The sequence below is a fragment of the Bufo gargarizans genome, chromosome 3 (assembly GCF_014858855.1).
Source record: "Bufo gargarizans isolate SCDJY-AF-19 chromosome 3, ASM1485885v1, whole genome shotgun sequence".
NCBI lineage: Eukaryota > Metazoa > Chordata > Amphibia > Anura > Bufonidae > Bufo > Bufo gargarizans.
The window spans coordinates 345,716,948-345,739,139 of record NC_058082.1 but is presented as its reverse complement, the minus strand read 5'-3'; the positions used below and the strand labels follow the sequence as shown (position 1 = coordinate 345,739,139).

The window sequence follows — 22,192 nt, the reverse complement described above, 5'->3', positions numbered from 1 at the left end:
GTTAAAAGAAATTAGAGAAACAAATATTGTCTCAGAATCATTTTGTGTGGCATCACTATGGTTCTGGGTAGAGGTAGTCAAATATACTGGCCTTGGGTGAACGGACTTGACACCTTTCCCAGCTATATACTGACAGTAAATGTACCTCACAAGGGGTGTGCCTCATAGAACAATTTTCATGCTGCTTGTGCCTAATTCATAATGTCCCATAATGCAAACGCCACATCAAATGTGCCTAATAGTGTTCCAGATACTACATGAATAAGCCTCTCAGTCATGCTTGCCATCTCTCCCAGAAAGTCTAAGACTGCCGGCAGAGCTGACAAACCTCCCAGATGCCCCACTGGTGTGGAGTCTGGGAATGTAAACAGGAGCAGTTTGGCCTGGGGTATGTATACAGGGGGATCTGGTATGCTATCTGTATCAATTTTGAGGTCATATTTACTATGTGTGTTCATATGTAATAATTTGTGATTCAAATATTGACATTCTTTTCGCCTCTTCAAAGTTTAAGACGACACAACCACCAATGACATCCTACACAACCCTCCCCTGTCAGGACCCATTAACTTATACTGGGGTCCACCATGGGTCCAAATGTGGTCTCTGTCCTCTTGACTGGATGACTAGTGCTGCATTCTGCATTATTATTTCCATCAATTCTGAATGAACTGCTGACCACGCATGGCTGTACTGTCCCTGGGTACTGATCACCCCTCCCTCCACTGGCAGAAAACTGACCCCTGACCATCCATCCTGTGTGCTCCTAACCTTGGAACTGCATTGATTATCAGTGCAGTCCCTGTACTTTCCTAGGCAATGAAGGACCTGTGATGATCATGTCGTCACAGATCCTTGAGCTTTCCTGGGCTCGGAATTGCACTAATGCAGTTCCTGTTTAATTATGCCGGGCAGCCCTCTCACAGACTGGCCCACACAGTGAATTTTTGGCAGGATTTGTTTGCACAGAAAAGACACACATTGCATCAGTGACACTTCACTGCTGCTGCCAGTCATTGCTTACAACAGCCACGTTATCCTCGTCAAACTAGATGTTGATGCAGAATAGGTCCCCAGTGGTGAACAACCCTTTTAAGACACAGTTCCAGATTAAGTCCTCTTGCACACTGCCGTGTTTCACGGCCGTATGCGGGCCGTGGAACCGTGGCCTGGATCCCTCCTGAGAGCAGGAGCGCACGGCGTCACTGGTTGCTATGACGCCGTGCGCTCCCTGCTGCCGGCACAGTACAGTAATACACTGGTATAGATCATACCAGTGTATTGCTGTATAGCGGCGGAAGCAGGGAGCGCACGGAGTCATAGCAACCAGTGACGCCGTGCGCTCCTGCTCTCAGGAGGGATCCAGGCCGCGGTTCCACGGCCCGCATACGGCCGTGAAACACAGCAATGTGCAAGAGGCCTAAAGGTGTATTCTGAGATTTTCATACTGATGACCTATCATCTGGATAGGTCATTAGTAACTGATCGGTGGGGGTCCGACACCTGGGAATTCCGCTGATTAGCTGTTTGAGAAGGCAGCCTTCGCTCAGCTTTTCCTAGGCCAGTGATGACAAGTTCATGTGTCATGTGGCCTAGAGGCAGCTCTGCCCCATAAAAGTGAATGGGGCTGAACGCAATACTAATCACAGCAGTTATACAATGTACCAAGCTGTGCTTGGTGGTAAGCTGCGAGAAGGCAATGGCGCTCACAGGAGCACCAAAGCCTTCTCAAAACAGCTTATCGGCGGGGGTCCCGGGAGTCAGACGAACAGATACTGATGACCTATCCTGAGGATAGATCAGCACTATAAAATTCTCGGAAAACCCTGTTAGACACTGTATTCTATTAAGAATACAGTTCTTATGAGTATTGTGTATATTCTTGCTCTTAAATTCACCAACAGCCTCCCAAATGGGGAAATTAACTTATTGTTCAGTGTTTTTTATTTGTATTTCTACTTCTAATACAACCTTTTCAAATGAAGAATATAAAAAAGATTCTGCCTAGCAGTGAGCCCGGTGACGTCACCGGCACTAATGAGCAGTCTTTAGCACTGCCCTAACATATAAAACGGCTAGAGAAGTGCAAAAGACTGCCCATCGGTCACAGTCATCACTGCTAGGTGACCTGTCATGCCAAAGAGAAACAATTAAAGGGGTTATCTCACTTTAACAAATGCATTTATCATGCAGAGAAAGTTAATTTAAGCCACTTATAAATGTATTGTGATTGTCCATATTGCTTCCTTTTGCTGGCTGGATTTGTTTTTCCATCACATTACATATGGCTCATTTCCATGGTTGCGACCACCCTGCAACCCAGCAGCAGTGGTCGTGCTTGCACACTATAGGAAAAAGCACCAGCCTATGCGCACTCCCATGGTCCCAGCCACCAGAGAGGCCAGAGCTTTTCCCTATAGTGTGCAAGCACGACCACCGCTGATGGATTGCAGGGTGGTCGTAACCATGGAAACGAGCAGTGTATGATGTGATGGAAAAATGAATCAAGCCTTCAAAGGCGGCAATATAGACACATCACAATACATTAGTAAGTGCCTTGTATTAACTTTCTCTACATGATAAATGCCACTTGCTGAAGTGAGACAACCCCTTTAACTGTACATTAATGCTAACAGAACTAAAGCCAAACTACCTGTATTCCAGCATGGCTGCAGAGGTAAAAATCAAACTCGTAAGGATGTGTTATATCTGTATCCACAGTGGTTCCAGCTGGAATATTTCCACTTCTTCCAACCTAAAAAAAATAAAATAAAAAAGATTATATACAGAAGGTGGCACAACTCATTCAGCTTCCATACAGTTAACACATTAATGGCATTGAGAGTCCTACACCAACAACAGAACACCATGTGGTTACGGTTTGTGATGTACAGTATGTTTTTTGTAAATGCCGCTATTCAGCTGTAGAAGTAGAGAGGCTTAGTGCATACAGCTGTGGTCACGCTCAGGGTTTGCATTAACAAATGAGAGCTTCATCTTTAGAACCACCAGCGATACCAGCAGTATTCATCTACATTGTCACTGGTGTATTATACTGTGTCATTATTGTTTTTAATGTGCATCTGTTACACTATGGTGCTGTCTAATGCCCCGAATTTCAGCACTTGCCCCAGCTGCAATATAAAGCCTAGTGCTTAAATGGTATATTAAATTATATGGGCTTGTTTAGGGTCATTTTTAGTGATATGAATATATTTTTGGCTCAAAAATCATTCTTGCACTTGAGTTTCACAAAAAAAATTCAACCACTTGTCTTCCGCAGCTTGCATGTACATTGCAGGCTTTTCAGTCCTGTTTAGTGTGAAATCAGTCAGAATAGATCTTTGACAGCTCGGACTGTAGGCAGTCAGGAAGATCCAGCAAAGCTGCTTCCTTAATGATCGGGCAGAGCGCACATACAGTGCTTTGCCCGATCAGTGACAGAGCTGTGCATCTGCACACACTTCTCTCTCCTTGCCAACACAGATCTGTGTGATCAGGAAAGCACATGGGGAGGAAAGTCCTACAGCTGTACTGAAAGGAAAGGAAAACTCCAAGTACAGCTTAAAGGGACTCTGTCACCACTTTCTAACCCCCCCTTTTAAAACTATTGTTCTCTCCATGCCGCCCTTGTGATTACAAAGGTGTTGTTATAACATAAATTCGCCGTCTCGTTTTGATAAAAATACCTTTTATGTAACCTGTCAATCTCTTTGGATAAGGTGCCCAGGGCGTTTCTGAGGGTCTGAAGCTGCCGCCCGCCGCCGCCGCCGTTGGTGCCCAGCTCCTCCCCTGATCCTTTCAGCGCCGACTGAAAGTAAAGAAATCCGCCTCCGGCTCTCGCTCAGTCAGTGCCCCCTCCTCCTTTTTAAAGATCGCGCGCGTGCGCACAGGCCTGTGCCTGATGCGCCCGTGCGGACATTTAGAATCAGCCTCATTGAGCGAAGTGCGCGCGCGGATTTCTTTACTTTCAGGCGGCGCTGAAAGGATCAGGGGAGGAGCTGGGCACCAACGGCGGCGGCGGCGGGCGGCAGCTTCAGACCCTCAGAAACGCCCTGGGCACCTTATCCAAAGAGATTGACAGGTTACATAAAAGGTATTTTTATCAAAACGAGACGGCGAATTTATGTTATAACAACACCTTTGTAATCACAAGGGCGGCATGGAGAGAACAATAGTTTTAAAAGGGGGGGTTAGAAAGTGGTGACAGAGTCCCTTTAAGGACCTAAGATGATGTCATCAATGGGAGGAGCAAGAAGAGAAGAACTATACAGCCGACACTAGTGCTGGGAAATGTGAGTTTTTATTAAAGGGGTTCTGCACTTTGTTTTAACTGATGATCTATCTTCTTGATAGATCATCAGCTTCTGATCGGCGGGGGTCCGACACCCGGGACCCCCACCGATCAGCTGTTTGAGAAGGCAGCGGCACTCCAGTAGCGCCGCGGCCTTCTCACTGTTTACCGCTGGCCCACCGACGTCACGACTAGTATCAACTAGCGTGAACTCCATTCAAGTGAAAAGAGCTTAGCTCCGCCCACGCTAGTTGATACTAGTCGTGACATCACTGAGCCGGCGGTAAACAGTAAGAAGGCCGCGGCGCTGCTGGAGCGCCGCAGCCTTCTCAAACAGCTGATTGGCGGGGGTCCCGGGTGTCGGACCCCTGCCGATCACAAGCTGATGATCTATCCAGATGATAGATCATCAGTTAAAACAAAGTGCAGAACCCCTTTAAAGTGTATGTGTGTAGCAGAGCTGCATGTGTGTACCAGAACTGAATGTGTGTATATATGTGTGTAGCAGAGCAGTATGTATATAATGGAACTGTATGTACATAACGGAACTGTATGTGTATTACAGAGCTGTATATGTGTATGGCAGTGTTGTGTGTGTGTGTCGCAGACAAATTCATATAATAATAAAAAAAATTATAATCTTTATTTATATAGCGCCCACATATTCCACAGCGCTTTACAATTCAGGATTTAAAAATAATATAGCAGAAGAAGACGCATGGCAGGACACAACAGAGCAATGACCGGAGACACATTTATTTGGATAGGTACTTTTAAAGGGAGTCTGTCACCACATTTTAGCATGTTAGACCGTTAAAATAGGGTTATGTGATCCACCCAGAACATAAAAACGGTACCTTTGTTGTAGAAAACGGACTTTTCTTTTTGCAGAAAATGAACTTATAAGATTATATTCTGAGCCCTCTCAAGTGCCCAGGGCGGTCTCTCAATCCTCGGAGCCCCAGGCAGCACCTCCTAAACGGCTTATAACCCCGCCCTCCGTGCGCCTCTGCCCGCCCGTTTACTCCCCTCCCCTGTCCTTTTCCACTGCTGCTGTGCGGTCCAAATCGTAGTGGGCGCATGCGCAGTAGGTATTGCGATGCCCTGCCAGGAGCGGGCATCGCATTGCGCATGCGCCCGCTACGATTTGGACCGCACAGCCGCAGTGGAAAAGGACAGGGGAGGGGAGTAAACGGGCGGGCAGAGGAGCACGGAGGGCGGGGTTATAAGCCGTTTAGGAGGTGCTGCCTGGGGCTCCGAGGATTGAGAGACCGCCCTGGGCACTTGAGAGGGCTCAGAACATAATCTTATAAGTTCATTTTCGGCAAAAAGAAAAGTCCGTTTTCTACAACAAAGGTACCGTTTTTATGTTCTGGGTGGATCACATAACCCTATTTTAACGGTCTAACATGCTAAAATGTGGTGACAGACTCCCTTTAATGAAATGACCACATGCACCATTGCTGGTGTACAATGGTCAACAGATGGCACACTAAAAGAGCAGACCAAAAATATCTCCCCCCCACGTTACACCCTAAAGTTACTGACCTTGACCCCTTCACTTTAGTAAACCACATTCACTTCAAAGAGGACCGAGAAAATATTTTTTCTAATTTGCTGTTGTATAAGCCTAGGGTGCGTCTTATAGTCTGCTGCATCTTATAAAAGCAAAACATACGGTACATGTATTTCTGTAAAAACATGCCTCAAAGATGTCCATGTCAGGTATAGATCATCCTCGGCGCAAGGAACCAGTTCAAGGGTTAATTAATCAAACACATCAAGTTGTGCATAGGAGGGACTTCCAGATTTATTTTATATGAGAATCAAAATAATAAATATAATAAATATCAAAGATGTCCATAGCGTTTAAAATCCAGAACCTTAGCTTTAACCACTTCACATCCGGGCCATTTACCCCGTTCCTGATAGAGCCTAATTTAGAAAATCTGACATGCGTCACTTTATGCGGTAATAACTTTGGAATGCTTTTACTTATCCAAGCCATTCTGAGATTGTTTTCTCGTGACACATTGTACTTCATGACAGTGGTAAATTTGAGTCAATATATTTCACCTTTATCTATAAAATAATTTTAAATTTACCAAAAATCTTGAAAAATTTTCAATTTTCTAAATTTCAATTTCTCTGCTTTCAAAACAGAAAGTGATACTTCTAAAAAAATATTTATTACTTAACATTCCCCATATGTCTACTTTATGTTGGCATCATTTTGGAATTGTCATTTTGTTTTTTTTAGGATGCTAGAAGGCTTAGAATTTTAGAAGCAATTCTTAAAATTTTTGGGAAAATCATGTGCTATTTTAAAAGAGCAGTTTGTTTGTTTAAGTTTTACATAGTAAAGCATTTTTGAAAAAAAAATTATGTTTTTGTGTCTCCATTTTCTGAATGCCATTTTTTTTTATTTTTCTGCCGATCATCTTGTGCAGGGGCTCATTTTTTGCAGAAAGTGTTGAAGTTTTTACTGGTACCATTTTGAAGTACATATGATTTTTTGATCATTCATTATTACACTTTATGGGGAAAGGTGACCAAAAAAAATGGTTGCTTTGGCACAGTTTTTATTTATTTATTTTTACAGCATTCACCTGAGGGGTTAGGTCATATGACATTTTTATAGAGCAGATCTTTATGGACGTGGCAATACCTAATATGTATACTTTTTCTTATTTAACTTTTACACAATAATAGCATTTTTGAAAACAAAAAGATGTTTTAGTGTCTCCATAGTCCGAGAGCCATAGCTTTTTTTATTTTTTGACCGATTGTCTTAGGGTCAAGATGAGGAGACTGTTTGATTGGTATTATTGTGGGGGGCATATGACTTTTTGATTGCTCAGTGTTGCACTTCATGTGATGTTAGGTGACAAAAAATTGCTTTTTGGCACAGTTTTTTTTTTTTTGCGGTTTTAACCTGAGGGGTTAGGTCATGTGATATTTTTATAGAGCTGGTTGTTACAGACGCGGCGTTACCACGAGTTTCACTGAACGCACCCTAAACGCATCTGGACCTAATCAGTCACGGCAGTGTGAAAGCGGCCTTTATGTCTCCATGTTCTGAGAGCTATAGGTTTTTTTTATGTAGGGGCTAATTTTTTCCGGGATGAGGTGGCGGTTATTGGTACCATTTTGTGGGACATACGCTTTTTTGATCACTTGGAGTTGCACTTTTTGTGATGGAAGGTGACAAAAATGGCTTTTTTTTACGCAGTTTTTATATAGATTTTTTTATGGTGCTTATTGGACATTTTTTTTTATTTTACACTTTGTGTCCCCCAAAAGGTCATACAACACCTCTGGGGGACATTTAACTTCCCTTTTTTTTTTTCAATATTGATTTCTCCAGTAACTGGGGCTGACATAGTAGCCCCAGTTACAGGGAAAATACACCCCCCAGAGAGGCTGTACAGCGGTATACTGCGCTGTACAGCCTCAGTGCAGGGCTTATCGAGGTCTGTGAAAGACCCGGCAGCTCCTGCACTCTCCCGGCCCCAGCGGTCACATGACCACCAGGCCGGGACAGGAAGCGCATAGCGCTTCCTGATCTGTATACACGGCGCTTGTGTATACAGTGATCTAGGAGGCAGGGACACCCAGAAACTGTCCCTGCCTTCTCTCTGGGGTGCCCTGCTGTTACTGACAGCAGGTCCCCCGCTCAGCAGCTGCACAATTGCCGTGCCACTGCCATCTCTGAATGGACGTTCCAGAATGTCCATTCAGAGATAAACATCCACCCATAGGACGTTTATATCCTATGGGCGGATGTGAAGTAATTAAGGCTACTTTCACACTCGTGTTTGGTGCGGATCCGTCATGGATCTGCACAAACGGATCCGTTCAGATAATACAAACGTCTGCATCCGTTCAGAACAGATCCGTTTGTATTATCTTTAACATAGCCAAGACGGATCCTACTTGAACACCATTGAAAGTCAATAGAGGACGGATCCGTTTTCTATTGTCCCAGATTGTGTCATAGATAACGGATCCGTCCCCATTGACTTACATTGTGTGTCAGAATGGATCCGTTTTGAATCAGTTTCGCCAGACGGACACCAAAACGCTGCAAGCAGCGTTTTTGTGTCTACCTTCAAAGCGCAATGGAGACGGAACGGATGCAAACTGATGCATTCTGAGCGGATCCTTTTCCATTCAGAATGCATTAGGGCAAAACTGATCAGTTTTGGACCGCTTGTGAGAGCCCTAAACGGATCTCACAAATGGAAAGCCAAAACGCCAGTGTGAAAGTAGCCTTAATGATAGCTCAATACTACCCTGGAGGAGATACTGTAGATATTATGTATTTTTTAAATTCACGTTTTTGTCTTGTCAAAAGTGTGACAATTTTCCTGGGATTTAAAGGTTTTTTTTATATTGATGACCTATCCTCAGCACCCCCGCCAATCAACTGTTTGAAGAGACTGCAGCACTCGTACAAGTGTTGTGTTCTCCTCACTGTTTACCTGCTCGCTATCACAACTGCAGAAGCCAGCAGATGTAATTACAGCTCATTTGTCCCCATTCACTTCAATGGGACGGCTCCACCCTATTTACTTCAATGGAAGGAGCTGTCCTATTTAAGTGAATGGGATGGCAGGAGTTGTAATTACACCTGCTTGCCGCTGCAATGTCGATAGCGAGCAGGTAAATAGTGAAGAGAAGGCAGTGCTCGTACGAGCTGATCAGCATGGGTGTCGGGAGTTGGCCCCCTGCTGATCTGATATTGATGACCTAATCCCGAGGATAGGTCATCAATATAAAAATGCGGACGACCACTTTAAGGGCTTCGAAGTACAGAGACAGTTCCACTACACTATTAGCCCAGATAGCAAAAAAATGATGCAGACAAAAAATACAGCAGACTCATTGTTACATTCATATAGTATGACGGTAGATCCAAATTACCTGAATTACGCTGCATTTACACAAGCCAATAATCTGCCCATGTAAATGTGCCGCCGATCACCTGATGAAAAAGTGAAACGCTTGGTCATTAGGTGATCCTGTCATTCATGCAGGCACCACTGATAATAGTTTCTGGGCAGCAGATCATGTGGTCTAAACAGCCATCTGCTGCTCAGAAACCAGGATTCTGTATGACGATGTATGAAAGTTATAATGATCCCTTGTCCTCATACAGTGAAGGAGATCACTGCATGTAAATGAGCAGTCTCCTTCACTGAACGACCAGCCAACTGTCAGGAAGGAACGCTCCCTTCTCGACAACAGGCTACAGAATCATCCCGTGTAAACCCACCTTTAGTCAGTCCTTTCTTTTAACACGTAGAAATCTGCCTCATGACCCTTTTGTAGACAGTAACTGTCCCAAAACAGCAATATTGCGGGTATGATCTCTCTACCTTTAGCCTACGGAGTTTCTTTCTCATTGCTTAAAGGGTTTTTCCAGGTTATAGTCACTGACAACCTGTCCTTAGGATAGGTCATTAATATTAGACTGGTTAGTGTCTAGCACCTGGCAACCCCCTCCGATCAGCTGCTCACAGCAGCCTCCAGCATCGGAATGGACACAGAATGTAGCAGGAAGCACAGCTCCGTTCTCTGTGTAGTGGCTGTGTTGGGTTAATGCAACTAAGCTCCCATTCAAGTGATTTATGCAAAGTTGTGTAAAATGGTAGTGCCAGTTAAGGCTTCGTTCACATCAACGTTCAGCCTTTCCGTTCGGGGCAGGAAAACGGAAAGGACGGATTCAGCACATAACTGAGCCGAACGGAGCCCATGGGCCCTATAGACTATAATGGGGTCCGTTAGGTTTCCGCTCAGAAGAAGATTTTGGAGCGGAGACAAAAGTTGTGCATGCAGGATTATTATCTCCGCTTCAAAAATCTTCTTATGAGCGGAAACCTAATGGACCCCAATATAGTGTATGGGGCCCGTGTGCTCCGTTCGGCTCAGTTATGTGCTAGATCCGTCTTTTCCGTTTTCCTGCCCCTAACGCCACAGAAGATGATCACTTTATTTAAACCCAAATCACATTTTCTCACATATGTAAGTTTCATAGCAGGAGAGGCAAGTATTGTAACGCCACAGACCTCTGGAATTGCATTGGCAGTTATTACATACCCTTTCAGTTCGGTCTGCACAGAATAGCCTTGTATGATGCCTTTTCTGTACCACAATGTAAGTGATTCCAGGCTGGTAATCCTTCTCCAGACTAATGCAGGCCTCTCTAATTGCTAGCAGCTCATAATATAAGACCTGCTTAAACAGAAAAAATATTACATTTGTAGCACTTAGACAAAGAAAACATATGAATGTATTCATTTTCTGAGACTTAAAGGGATTTTTCGGGAGCACAATACTGATTACTTATCAGACTGGTGGAATTCCCACAGATCAGCTGTTTGAAGAGGCTGCGGACTGCTACGATCTCTTCCTAGGTCAGTGATGTCATGTTCAATGGTCACATGGCTTAGGCACAGTGCAGTCTCTTTCAAGTGAATGGGCCTGGGCTACAGTACAAAGCACAGCTGCTATACAATGTACGGCACTGTGCTTGATAAGCTGTGAGGAAGCCACGGTGCTCATGTTAACACTGCAGCCCTGGAAAACAGCTGATCGGCAGGTTGGCTGGGAGTCGGACCCCCACCGACCTGATATTGAAGACCGACCCTGAGGATAACTGATCAGTATTGTACTCCTGAAAAATCCTGTAACACATAATGCTTTGGCATACATAGGCATTCATATGCCAATTTTAATATGAAGCCTGCTGGGGTAAGGCTACTTTCACACCTGCGTTAGGTGCGGATCCGTCTGGTATCCGTTTGTATTATTCTTTAAAAAAAAACTCTAAGTCAAAACGGATCCGTCCTGACTTACATTGAAAGTCAATGGGGACGGATACGTTTTCAACTGCACCATATTGTGTCAGTGAAAACTGATCCGTCCCCATTGACTTACATTGTAAGTCAGGACGGATTCATTTGGCTCTGCATCCAGAGCGGAATGGAGGCGGATCGGAGCCAAACTGATGCATTCTGAACGGATCCGTATCCATTCAGAATAAACTGATCCGTTTTGGGCCTATTTGTGAGAGCCCAGTAGCCTAAGATGCATCTTATTTATTAGGAGGTGCACACCTCTGTGGCACATCTTTGGGCCATTAATGTGCCACAGCTAGGAGCTGGCATATATTTGCGGCGTAAATTATAGCAAATGTGTCAGGCTATGGGCGGTCGTGTTCCATCCTATTAGAGGGGACACCCTGTTTTTTTGATGCAAGTTGCCGGGTTATAAATAGTTCACTGGTAGCACTGAGGAGTCACTTCAAGAAAAAAACAAAACAAAAATAACTACCATTTCCCATACAGACGTCCAAGTGGTTCATAGCAGCACAGCTTGGTGGCGATGTTCTTTTGGTTATTAGGTCAAAACCAAAAAGCACAGTTCAACTAACCTGTCTGAACTGTCCTTCTGAGACTCCATCACGATAAAAGATGATTCGTGTGGGTTTGAAGCGCGTAGACTTGTAGAACTGGATAAGAAGTTCTCTCACCATGGAAGCAAGGTCATGGATAATTTCCTGCCGAGGTCTCTGTACCCGTACTGTCGCACAGTATCGACTTGGGTGGGCATCCATACTGCCTACAACCTAATACATATATAGATGGTTAAAAATCATAAATCTATCAAAATCTTATCAAATTTCTGAACGGTGTACAAAGTAGGAATATTGCAATTCACCATACTAGTGCACTTACAGCAGCAATTGAAGGTTTTTTGCCATCTCCAGCAGGTGGATGAGTAACATCTGCTCCTAAGAAAATGACTGGTTGTTGGAACACAGATGGCCTAAATATAATGGAAAAACTTAACTTAGAATTACTTTAATTAAGGAAGGAGAACAATTTCTACTTCATGCTTCCACTGGTCTTAGCCTTGTCAGGAGACCCTTTCGCTCGCTAGGACCCCTACATCCTGCCCTGCTCCATATCAAACTACATGACAAAATAACGTGGTCTTATTTCAACACCAGTGTGAGGGTTTAGTCTGACTTTGTTGATTGCATACACCACAGTAGTGCACCTATTCATGTAAATGTTTATTTCATATAGTCAATTACATCCACACATTTTGCTATCTGGTTTAGGATGTCTTTGTGGTACTTGTGGCATTTGAATGTGCCTTGATTTTCATCTATAGGCAACATTTAGGTGCACCTGTGAGGCCTGAGTCATATTAGTAAGCCATGGGTGGGACTTCTCCAACCTCCTCCAATTGTATGTGTTGTTTCACACTGGAGGCCACTGGTAGCTGTTTGCTGTGAGTCGGACCTTACGCGCCTGTAATTCGCCCACTGGCCCCTAGTACTGCCCATACGGCACAGGTAGGTTAGCGTTAGGTCCCGTGTCACTTAAGATACCTTGACGGGGTGCGCAGGCTCCGGTATGTCATTAATACAAGGATATATTGGCCAGTCTCATTTTAACTGGCCAGTCTCATTGAGGGTTTAGTCAGATTTTGTTGATTGTATCCACCACAGTAGTGCAGCTATTCTTGTAAATGCCTGCTCCATATCGCCCTATAAATAGTCAAATTTAGATGTGCTATGCAAGTGTATGGAAAAGCCAAGTTACAACTCTAGTAAGTATACTGGTATCCATGTTAGTTGCAACTCAGGTTCTGCAGAAAGCAATACAACAAAGGTATAATCAGGTATATTTAAATATTAAACAATTCATGCACTTTACTGGGTACTTTTTTTAAAATAATTCTAATCTAATATTTATTAAAGGAGTTATCCCATGAAAAATATTACTATGCAATGAAAAGGGCATTTCAAATTAAGTACTATTGCAAAATACATGCAAAATAAAAATATTGTTCTTTTACATTTTCCTCTCTGGCAGCTCCCCCTGCTGTTTCTCCTGTAGCAGAAACGGTGGTCCACTATCTCATGCATGCAATGGTGGACCAACATGCTCGATATGTTCTCCCTTCCTCTTCTCAATGTTGCCACAATGATCTCATAAACTTTTACACGAATAGGTGCACTACTGTGGTGGATGCAATCAACAAAATCTTACTAAACCCTCACACTAATGTTAAAATGAGACCTTAGCCAATATATCCTTATATAAAGGATATACCGAAGCCAGCGCACCACGTCAAGGTATCTCAGGTGGCACGGGACCTAACACTAACCTACCTGTGCCGTATCGTCAGTACCAGGGGCCAGTGGGTGAATTACAGGAGCGTAAGGTCTGTCTCACAGCAAACAGCTCCCCGTTAGCTCCAGTGTGAAACCACACATACAGTGGGAGGAGGCTGGGAGTCCCACCAAAGCCTAACTGATATGACGCAGGCCTCACAGGTGCACCAAATGTAACCCCATATGCAGTTGTGCAGCTATACCCAGGGAAGCAAATCCTGCACATGTGGTCCGTTGCTAATGGCTATCCTCAGAAAAAAAAATGCATGTAATGAAGGATGCCCGATGTATGCTTGGAGGTGTATGAACTCCAAATTTGAATGTGCCTTGATTTTCAACTATAGGCTAAATTCTGTGCACCTGTGAGGCCTGCGTCATATCAGTCACCCTTGGGTTGGACTTACAGCCTCCTCCCACTGTATGTGTGGTTTCACACTGCAGGTAACGGGGAGCTGTTTGCTGTGAATCGGACCTTACACTCCTGTAATTCGCCCACTGTTCCCTGGTACTGCCCATACGGCACAGGTAGGTTAGCGTTAGGTCCCGTGCCACCTGAGATACCTTGACGTGGTGTGCGGGCTTCGGTATGCCCTTCATATAAGGATATATTGGCTAAAGTCTCATTTTAACATCAGTGTGAGGGTTTAGTCAAATTTTGTTGATTGCATCCACCACAGTAGTGCACCTATTTGTGTAAAAGTTTATTTCATATAGGCAATTACATCCACACATTTTGTTATCTGGTGTAGGATGTTTTTGTGGCACTTGTGGTCCGCTGCGGGCATCCTCCATTGCATGCATTTTTTGCTGGGGATCGCCATTAGCAATGGACCACATGTGCAGGATTTGCTCCCCCTGGTATAGATGCATAACTGCATACGGGGTTGAGCATTTCCTGCTTTTTGAGACCATGTTATTTTGTCATGTAGTTTGTATAGTGATCTCATAGAGAATGAGGTGAAGTAGTCCAGACACCTTTCATTCTTTCATCCAACTAAATTTGGAGGGTATGGGGGGGGGGGGTCTTGGTGGTGGGGACTGCATACTATAGTGCTATTTATTAATGGAATCGCTGGGATTGTGTGAGAGGGACTATTCTCTATGCAGGGGAAGAAGGGGTTACAAGCGCAGACTGCAGTGCACTCCTGGGAGATGCAGGGGCTAGACTGTCTCCTGGCAGAGCAGCTGCCACCCACATAAGGTGAAGATACCAGAGCTGCAAAAAGGCTAGTAAAGATTCTAAAAAAGCTGTGGTTTTGCATTGATATAGTTAAAATTATAGTGTGCATGGTCTCCAGATATTTTTATATATTTTTTTCAATTCACAGGATAACCCTTTTAGGTAAGGCATCTGTCAGCAGATTACCTATGAAACTGGCTGACTTGTTGCATGTGTGCTCGGCAGCTGAAGGCATCTGTGTTGGTACTATGTTCATATGTATCCACATTGCTGAAACAAAAATATGTTTTAATATATGCAGATGTGGCTCTAGGAGCAACAAGGACTTTGACGTTAGACCTAGAGGCTCCGCTTTCTGCTGCACCGTATCAGCTTTGACAGGACCAGGTGTGATTACCTTTTCACTGCCTGTCCCTGTCAATCAAAGTGCAGAGGGCTCAGCAACTGCAAAGAGAGAGAGACCCTAGGTGTAACGACAATGCCCCTGTTGCTCCTAGAGGCTCATTTGCATATATTGAAATATATTTTTTCTCAGCAATGCCGGCACATGTGAACTTGGGACCAACACAGATGTCTTCAGCTGCCAAGCAGCAGGTCAGCTAGATTCATGGCTACTAATCGGCTGGCAGATGCCCTGTCACATAAGCATCACAAATATAAAAATAAAATGTAAAAAATCCTCTTTTTACATATCTCCTAACACATAAAAGTAACCCTAAAGATACATACAGCCCAATGAAAATAATTTAAAATACAAGTTGTTTTTTTACAGGTTTGGACACCAATTCCCAGTTATCCAGCTGTTGTAAAAAAGTGCTGTCTCATGATATAGGCTTTCAATAGGAATAGGCAGAATGCATGGACAAGTGAAGAATGCCAAAGTGGGAGCCTCTGTTATTTTGGCTCCTAGAATGGGGGGCCCGAGCTGCATGTGACCAGGGGTTATATTCATGAGACAACCCCATTTAGCTGTTGGTGTGTCCACATTGCACTAGGGTTGTTGCGGGTATCGAAATTTCGATACCTAATCGATACTTTTGTCCCGGTATCGATACGATACCGGGATTTCAGTTTTTTCAATACTTGGCTGCGCTGTCTAGTATCTCTGAACATGAACGCGCTGCTATCGGCGTGCTCATGTTCTCTCAGCAGCACGGGGAGAAGGAAGCTGTCCTCCCTCCTGTGCTGCTGCCACCAATGAGAAGAGAGGGGCGGAGGAGGGGCGGGCGCACTGCGCCACCAATGATAGGACTATTCCCACACACAGAGCGGCGCCCAACGATGTCTCAGCACTCACCATTAGTCCTGGGCGCCGCTCCGTTCGCCCGCAGTGCCCCATTACTGTCTCCTCTCCTGCTCCACATGCTGCTGATTACTATCGGAGCGATGGGAGGAGACATCAGCTTTACTAGTGGGCGTTCCTTCTCCCTGCGCTGCGATTGGACAGCGCTACAGCCAGGGAGAAGGAACGCCCACTAGTGAAGCTGATGTCTCCTCCCATCTCTCCGATAGTAATCAGCAGCATGTGGAGCAGGAGAGGAGACAGCAATGGGGCACTGCGGCCGAACGGAGCAGCACCCAGGACTAATGGTGAGTACTGAGACATCGCTGGGCGTCGCTCTGTGCAGCCTAATAGTGAAAGTCTGGAGTCCCATATAGTCAGTCTTTAACACATAATACAGGAGGCAGGTGCCGGCAGCAGAATCGCATTGCCGGCACCCTGCCCCTGACAGGGAGCTGCGATCAGCGGCAGTTAACCCCTCAGGTGCGGCACCTAAGGGGTTAACTGCCGCTGATCTGCCAGTACCCGCCTCCTGTATAAAGGGGTAATTATCATTGGTGGTGCAGTGTGCCCCCCCCCCCCCTCAACCCCCCATCCCATTAAAATCATTGGTGGCACAGTGCGCCGGCCCCTCTCAACCCCCCAGTATTAAAATCATTGGTGGCAGTGGCCACAGGGTCCTCTCCCCTCCCCCTCATTGGTGGTGCAGTGGCAGCTTCTGATCGGAGCCCCAGCTGTGTAAGCCTGGGGCTCCGATCGATTACCATGGCAGCCAGGACGCTACAGAAGCCCTGGTTGCCATGGTAACATCCCTGATGCTGTGTGCACAAAGCACAGAGCAGCAGGGACAGTGTGACAAGGGATGAAAGATCCCAGGTTCTAGCCCCTAAGGGGGGAAATAGTTATTAAATAAAAAGTGTAAAAAAAGAAAAAAAGTAAAAAAAAAACCACCAAAATATGAAGTATAAATCACCCCCTTTTCCCAATTTCACATATAAAATATATAAATAATAAACATATTACATATCGCCACATCAGAAAAGTCCAAACTATTAAAATATAAAAAAAAATCTAGGTGGTGAATGCGGGAACAGAAAAAAAATAAATAAAAACTGGGCGATTCGCCATTTTTAAAAAATGCGGAATACACGTGGCTTTTTTGGCTTATTTTTTTCGCGTGGTATCGAATGGTATCGAGTATCGCAATACTTTTTCATGGTATCGAAACTGAATCAAAAATTTGGTATCGCAACAACTCTACATTGCAAAATGCCCACTGAAGACGATGACAACCTTTACAGTGCCATGCTGCTCTGGCATATAAAGGTGGATCCTGAGCTGGGACACTCCTTTATGACGCCCGTATCTCTAAATGGACAACCCAAGTTAAAGTGATTTCTGAGGACAGCAATTCAAAGCAAACCTATAATCACGAGTGTGAAATGTAGACAAATTTCTAAATAAGCAGAGCCAAAAGAAGAAAATAAATTTATCCCACAGTGTTCTTACCGTTGATGTGGTACCAAGATATTGTTAATCCCTCCCAATTTGACATTGATTTTTAGGCACAGATTTGAGAGAGTTTGAGGAGATGTTTTTATTACATTCTTCACTTGGACGCACTGTGTAGCCATTCCCAGTAATGTGTCTCCAACTCGCTTTACCTCAGCTAGAGGAAGAAAAAAGGCTATTACTGAAAGTAAGGAAATTAGAGGGCACATTGGGTTATACTAGCATTCAAAGGCAGCACTAAAGAAACTGAAAATACATTTAAAAAAGAAATAAAGCTATTTTGAGTGAGTGGTCCTGTGTCCCCCTACTAAAAGCCTATGGAGGGAATTCATTATTCCCCCTACGCCATTTTTCTATGAAGAATGAAGTTTAGGAGTAAATGAAGAATGCAGTTTAGGAGCATAGACTGCCAGAAGACCTGCACCTCATCATAAATTAGGCACATCCTCCGGCAGCGCAGCGGATATCAGGACTGGCATACCACACACCAGTCCCACACGATGGGTGATAAATGTCTGATTACTTGTGGCTCCACCTAGAGGTAGAACATTCTTCCTCCACACTCAATAACTGTAGTGTGGAGGAGTTTCAATGGAGGTGCAGTCAAGCATACACCCTGCTTGTCCATTTAATGTCTATGGGACTGAGGAACAGCTGAGGTCAGTACAATAGACTCCAAATGGACAGATAGCTTGCCTGGAACTTCTGCAACCATATATTTTTACCTGTTGCTCACAACTGATCTAGTATGGATAGACTAGGGTGACAGATTGAGGAAATGACCAACATTTTAAATATAGATGTAGCAGCCACAAAATTAACATTGGACAAAGTACAATAATAGCATAGTGCACCAAACAGCTGTGCAATATATGTAGCACTGCAGTATAAAAAGAATAAACGCCTATACTCACCAATTCAAATACCCCCCGCCCCAAGAGCTGAAGCCCTACCAATGGTGTCCTGCATCACATGTTTCAGATGTTATAGACAATCACTGGCCTCAGCATTCACATGTGATACATTACTTGCATCACCACTGAGGCCACTGATAGGCAACTGGTCACTAATGACCTTTTTTGCAATTCGACTTTTTCTTTCCTTTTTAATCCCAGACAACCTGTTTTATAAGACACTGCCTTAATTTGCTTCAAAGTAGGTTTGAACTGTTTCAAAAAATAGTCTACAAGCTATGAAACAAAAAAAAGAATACCATAAACTGGTGTTTTTCCCGGCAGTATAACAATTATAAGTTGGAGCCCAGAATATGTGTTTTTGAGGTGTCTGAACATCGGCTCCACACTGTCTGCCCCTTGTGCGTATTTACAGAAGCATGGTTGACCCTGGATGGGCATCCCAGCATCCTTTGAGATCTTCCTTAGCTGGTCTGTGAATCCTCTGCAGGGAACAAAATAAATGGGTGAATGATTAACGAACCCTCAAAGTGACTACAACCCTCTTTCAACTGTCAGAATCAAATTCTCTACAGTTAGAGGCAAAGAAGTACTGGAAACACACCTACTGAAATGCCCATGATTAGCACTGAATTGTACTACAGAAGCTCTAACACTATTCCATGTGAGTGATGCGCCTTAAGCTTGAACTATGATTCCCTAAAATGGAGACGCTCTGTCCAATTTCAAGAGATCAGAATATTTGTTATCCTCTGATTCAGACATAATAGGTCTCTACCTTTAATAGTAATCATAAAGCACTGGTGTAGTAGTGGTCAGCCTTAAAAATGTCATTACAAGCAATACAAGCATAAATAATGATATGGCTGAAAAAAATATCTAAGTTCTATTTTTTCTATTACTTTACCGTAACCCTATTGAAAATGTACAATTAATTCCTGTTACCTCTAAGCCCAGCCCATGAAATGCCTTACTTCAAGATTTCTTCTCTGCACTGCCTCTGCGTTGCAAAGCATGCGATGGCCCACATTTTGATCTCCACACCAGTGTGAAACTGTTTTCCCCGCATGTCCCAAACCCCATGGCTTGGAGTGGCTACTGTGCGATTCTTCACAGGAAAGATGGAAAGAAGAACATGTAAATCAGATGCATAATGTCACGACAAAGATACAGCCAACTTTATTTTACATTTCTAGATGCTTCAACACTTTGCAAGTCATGTAAATGCATGCTAACACTCCTCACAGTGTTCACAGAAACCAATTACAGTTATATAAGTAATGTGTACACATCTTAGGGGGGTTGTCCCACAAACAAAACTTCAACAAGCATCTTGATCTAAATACTTTTGTAATTGCATATAATTAAAGATTTTGCCTAGCCAATGAGTAGTTAGATAAAATTTATCTGTATAGCGCCACCTGCTGTTTGTTCCTGTCCTTAAAGTGTCTGTCTCGCTTTTTTCCCCATCATATTATACACTGCTTTTATCCAGGGGTATCACCATGATAGAGAAGTGAATATCATTCAGTTTCCCTTACTCAGCTTCTGCTCAAAAGAACAGAAGAAAATGGCTTCCACAGACAAAATGGCTCCCATATCCGGCTACAGCTTCTGTTCACCTCAAGCAAGCAGCTTCAAGCAAACAAAGACTAACGGCTTCATCCATATGGAAAGGGGGGGGGGGGTGCGGGAACTCCCTCTCTGCAAACGGATGTGGCAGAAAATAGATATATGTATCTATGCAGTGCTTTGACCACCCAACATTCTCCCCAATTCTTCCTGTTCTATATTTGCTACCCTATATAATGTCAGCTGTTCCGCAATAAATTTGAAAAGTTACGTTGACCATACCTGAGTCAGTGTGATTTCTTCTGTGCATGCACATATACCATAAATACCATTTTAATTCGGAGCAACAGAGCAAATCCTAATTGCCCTGTTTAGGGGTGACTTTAACATGTTGGCGCCCAACGTGGGGCCATAAAGAATGTAATATCAGCCTCCCGTAACACCGGTAGCCGACCTAAAACAACCCCAGGAATTTGACGAAAACGAACTGGAGGAGGGGAACCGCGGTCCCAAAAAGAAGGTAAGAAAACTTGTTGATCTTGCCTGCCTCTAAGTTGCATTGTTTTCGTCACATGGTTGGGGTTGAGTCTGCTGGACGATGTTACATCTTGGTTGACTTGGCTGATGTTGAAATTTCTAGCTCATAGAACCTCGGTATGAGAAGTGAGGAGAGGATTGCTCTGTTGTGAAATTATATGTAACATTGTGTAGTGTACTCCTCTTGACTTGAGAACACGATAACATAACTTCCTGGTGAGAACGGGGAATGCTGACCTGGCAGACCAGACGTGGAGAGCCCGTCAGGCACTGAGAGATAGGATCACTAAGAAAGACCTGCTGATCTGATATCAGAGAGAGGTGCGGAAGAACCCTGTATTACAGAGGTAGAAAATATCCGCCTGATTTTGTATTGGAAGGCGGTGCGGTGTATAGTGGATCCAGGACTTGGCAGACCAGACATGAAGAGCCAGTCTTGAACACAGTCTCATCAGAAAAAGGTAGACTCGTTTCTCAGTCAGAGGGAGGGGGACGCCATGTGAGTCTGTGAGTTTGTTTTGTTTGTCTGTTTAGTTTGGTTTGTCTAAACAATATGGGACAGTCTCAGTCTTTGCAAGGCAGTGAATATACCACCCCCAATTAGTAGCCCGTGAAGAAGAAAACAAGTATGTGAAGCATTAAAAAGAGGTTAATGCAAATGGAGAACTAAATGTTGAACTGTGAAAACGTGTTTTGAGACAGTGTAAAGGAAAGTTGATTGAAGGATTATTGAGTGCTGCACAGGCTTGGCAGCGGACTGCAAATCGATTAATGGCTACAGGGAGGGGGGGATGGGATGAAGATCAGAAAGTGTATCTGTACACGGTTTGGAGGGGGGTGAGCCTCCCCCCTACAATGTCGCAGATAAATCTGTCCTGGCTGTCCAAAGATTTCAAAGGCCACTACCCACCACGGAAATGGAGGGGACCAGGGGATGGACCTGTAAGGTCTGTGGACAAGAAAACCCTGACTCCAGTAATACTTGTCTTGCTTGTGGGGCCCCCCGACCCCAACCCCTCAGAAGCGGGAGGACCTCTGTGACTATGCAGCCCCGACGCGTAGATACTCACACCCCAGTACAAACGATCCTCTACTCTGCCCAGCCCCCATCACAAAGTGGCGAAAAGACCACTCAGAGTTTCCCCGACCCTCCTCTGATAACATTTGAGGAGACAACACAGCCCTGTGAGAACTCAGTCAGTCAGACTGCAGGAAAAATGCTACAGCCCATAACCCCCCTGTATCCTGTGATAAATCTGGACGGCACTTATTACGTGCCAGGGGGGATGGTCACCCACACCTTCTACAGACTCAACCCCCTCCTGACGCATAAAGAAGCAGAAGGAGAGGGTGGAGAAGCTGAGAGAGCACGAAGTGCAGAGTGGGAGAGAGAGACAATCGGGAGGATTACTGTTCTTACTGGTCCAAAGTGTTAACCAATACTGGTAATGATTGGGGATACAGACCAGCCAAAGGGCTTAACTGTAAAGAAAGTCAGGGAATGACCCTGTTGAAAAGAATGCATCTGAGTAATAGAAATATTGACAAGATATTCCTTGCCAACACATGCATCGGATAGCCAAACGTCCACATGTGCAAGGGCCCGAAGGGATGTTATCCTGTCACACTTATAATACAGAATCCCCAGAAAACTGATTTGGGAATCTATGTCCTGAGAAGATACACAGCACATTTTTCTGCACCATGG

The 22,192-nt window shown here is 44.3% G+C and overlaps 1 protein-coding gene across 2 annotated transcripts in view; it reads right to left on the bottom strand.

Moving 5' to 3' along the window:
- LOC122932951 (protein argonaute-3) overlaps window positions 1-22,192 on the bottom strand; it is a 142,156-nt gene that overhangs the window by 8,363 nt on the left and 111,601 nt on the right. Inside the window, exons 11-17 of one of the 2 annotated variants that reach the window (XM_044287642.1) lie at window positions 19,350-19,483; window positions 18,675-18,859; window positions 17,459-17,618; window positions 12,037-12,127; window positions 11,733-11,927; window positions 10,397-10,534; window positions 2,654-2,755 (exon numbers count right to left, since the gene is read on the bottom strand). In XM_044287642.1, coding sequence (XP_044143577.1) covers window positions 2,654-2,755; window positions 10,397-10,534; window positions 11,733-11,927; window positions 12,037-12,127; window positions 17,459-17,618; window positions 18,675-18,859; window positions 19,350-19,483 — 1,005 coding nt within the window. The remainder of the gene's footprint in view (window positions 1-2,653; window positions 2,756-10,396; window positions 10,535-11,732; window positions 11,928-12,036; window positions 12,128-17,458; window positions 17,619-18,674; window positions 18,860-19,349; window positions 19,484-22,192) is intronic. The other variant, XM_044287643.1, reaches the window with a different exon arrangement.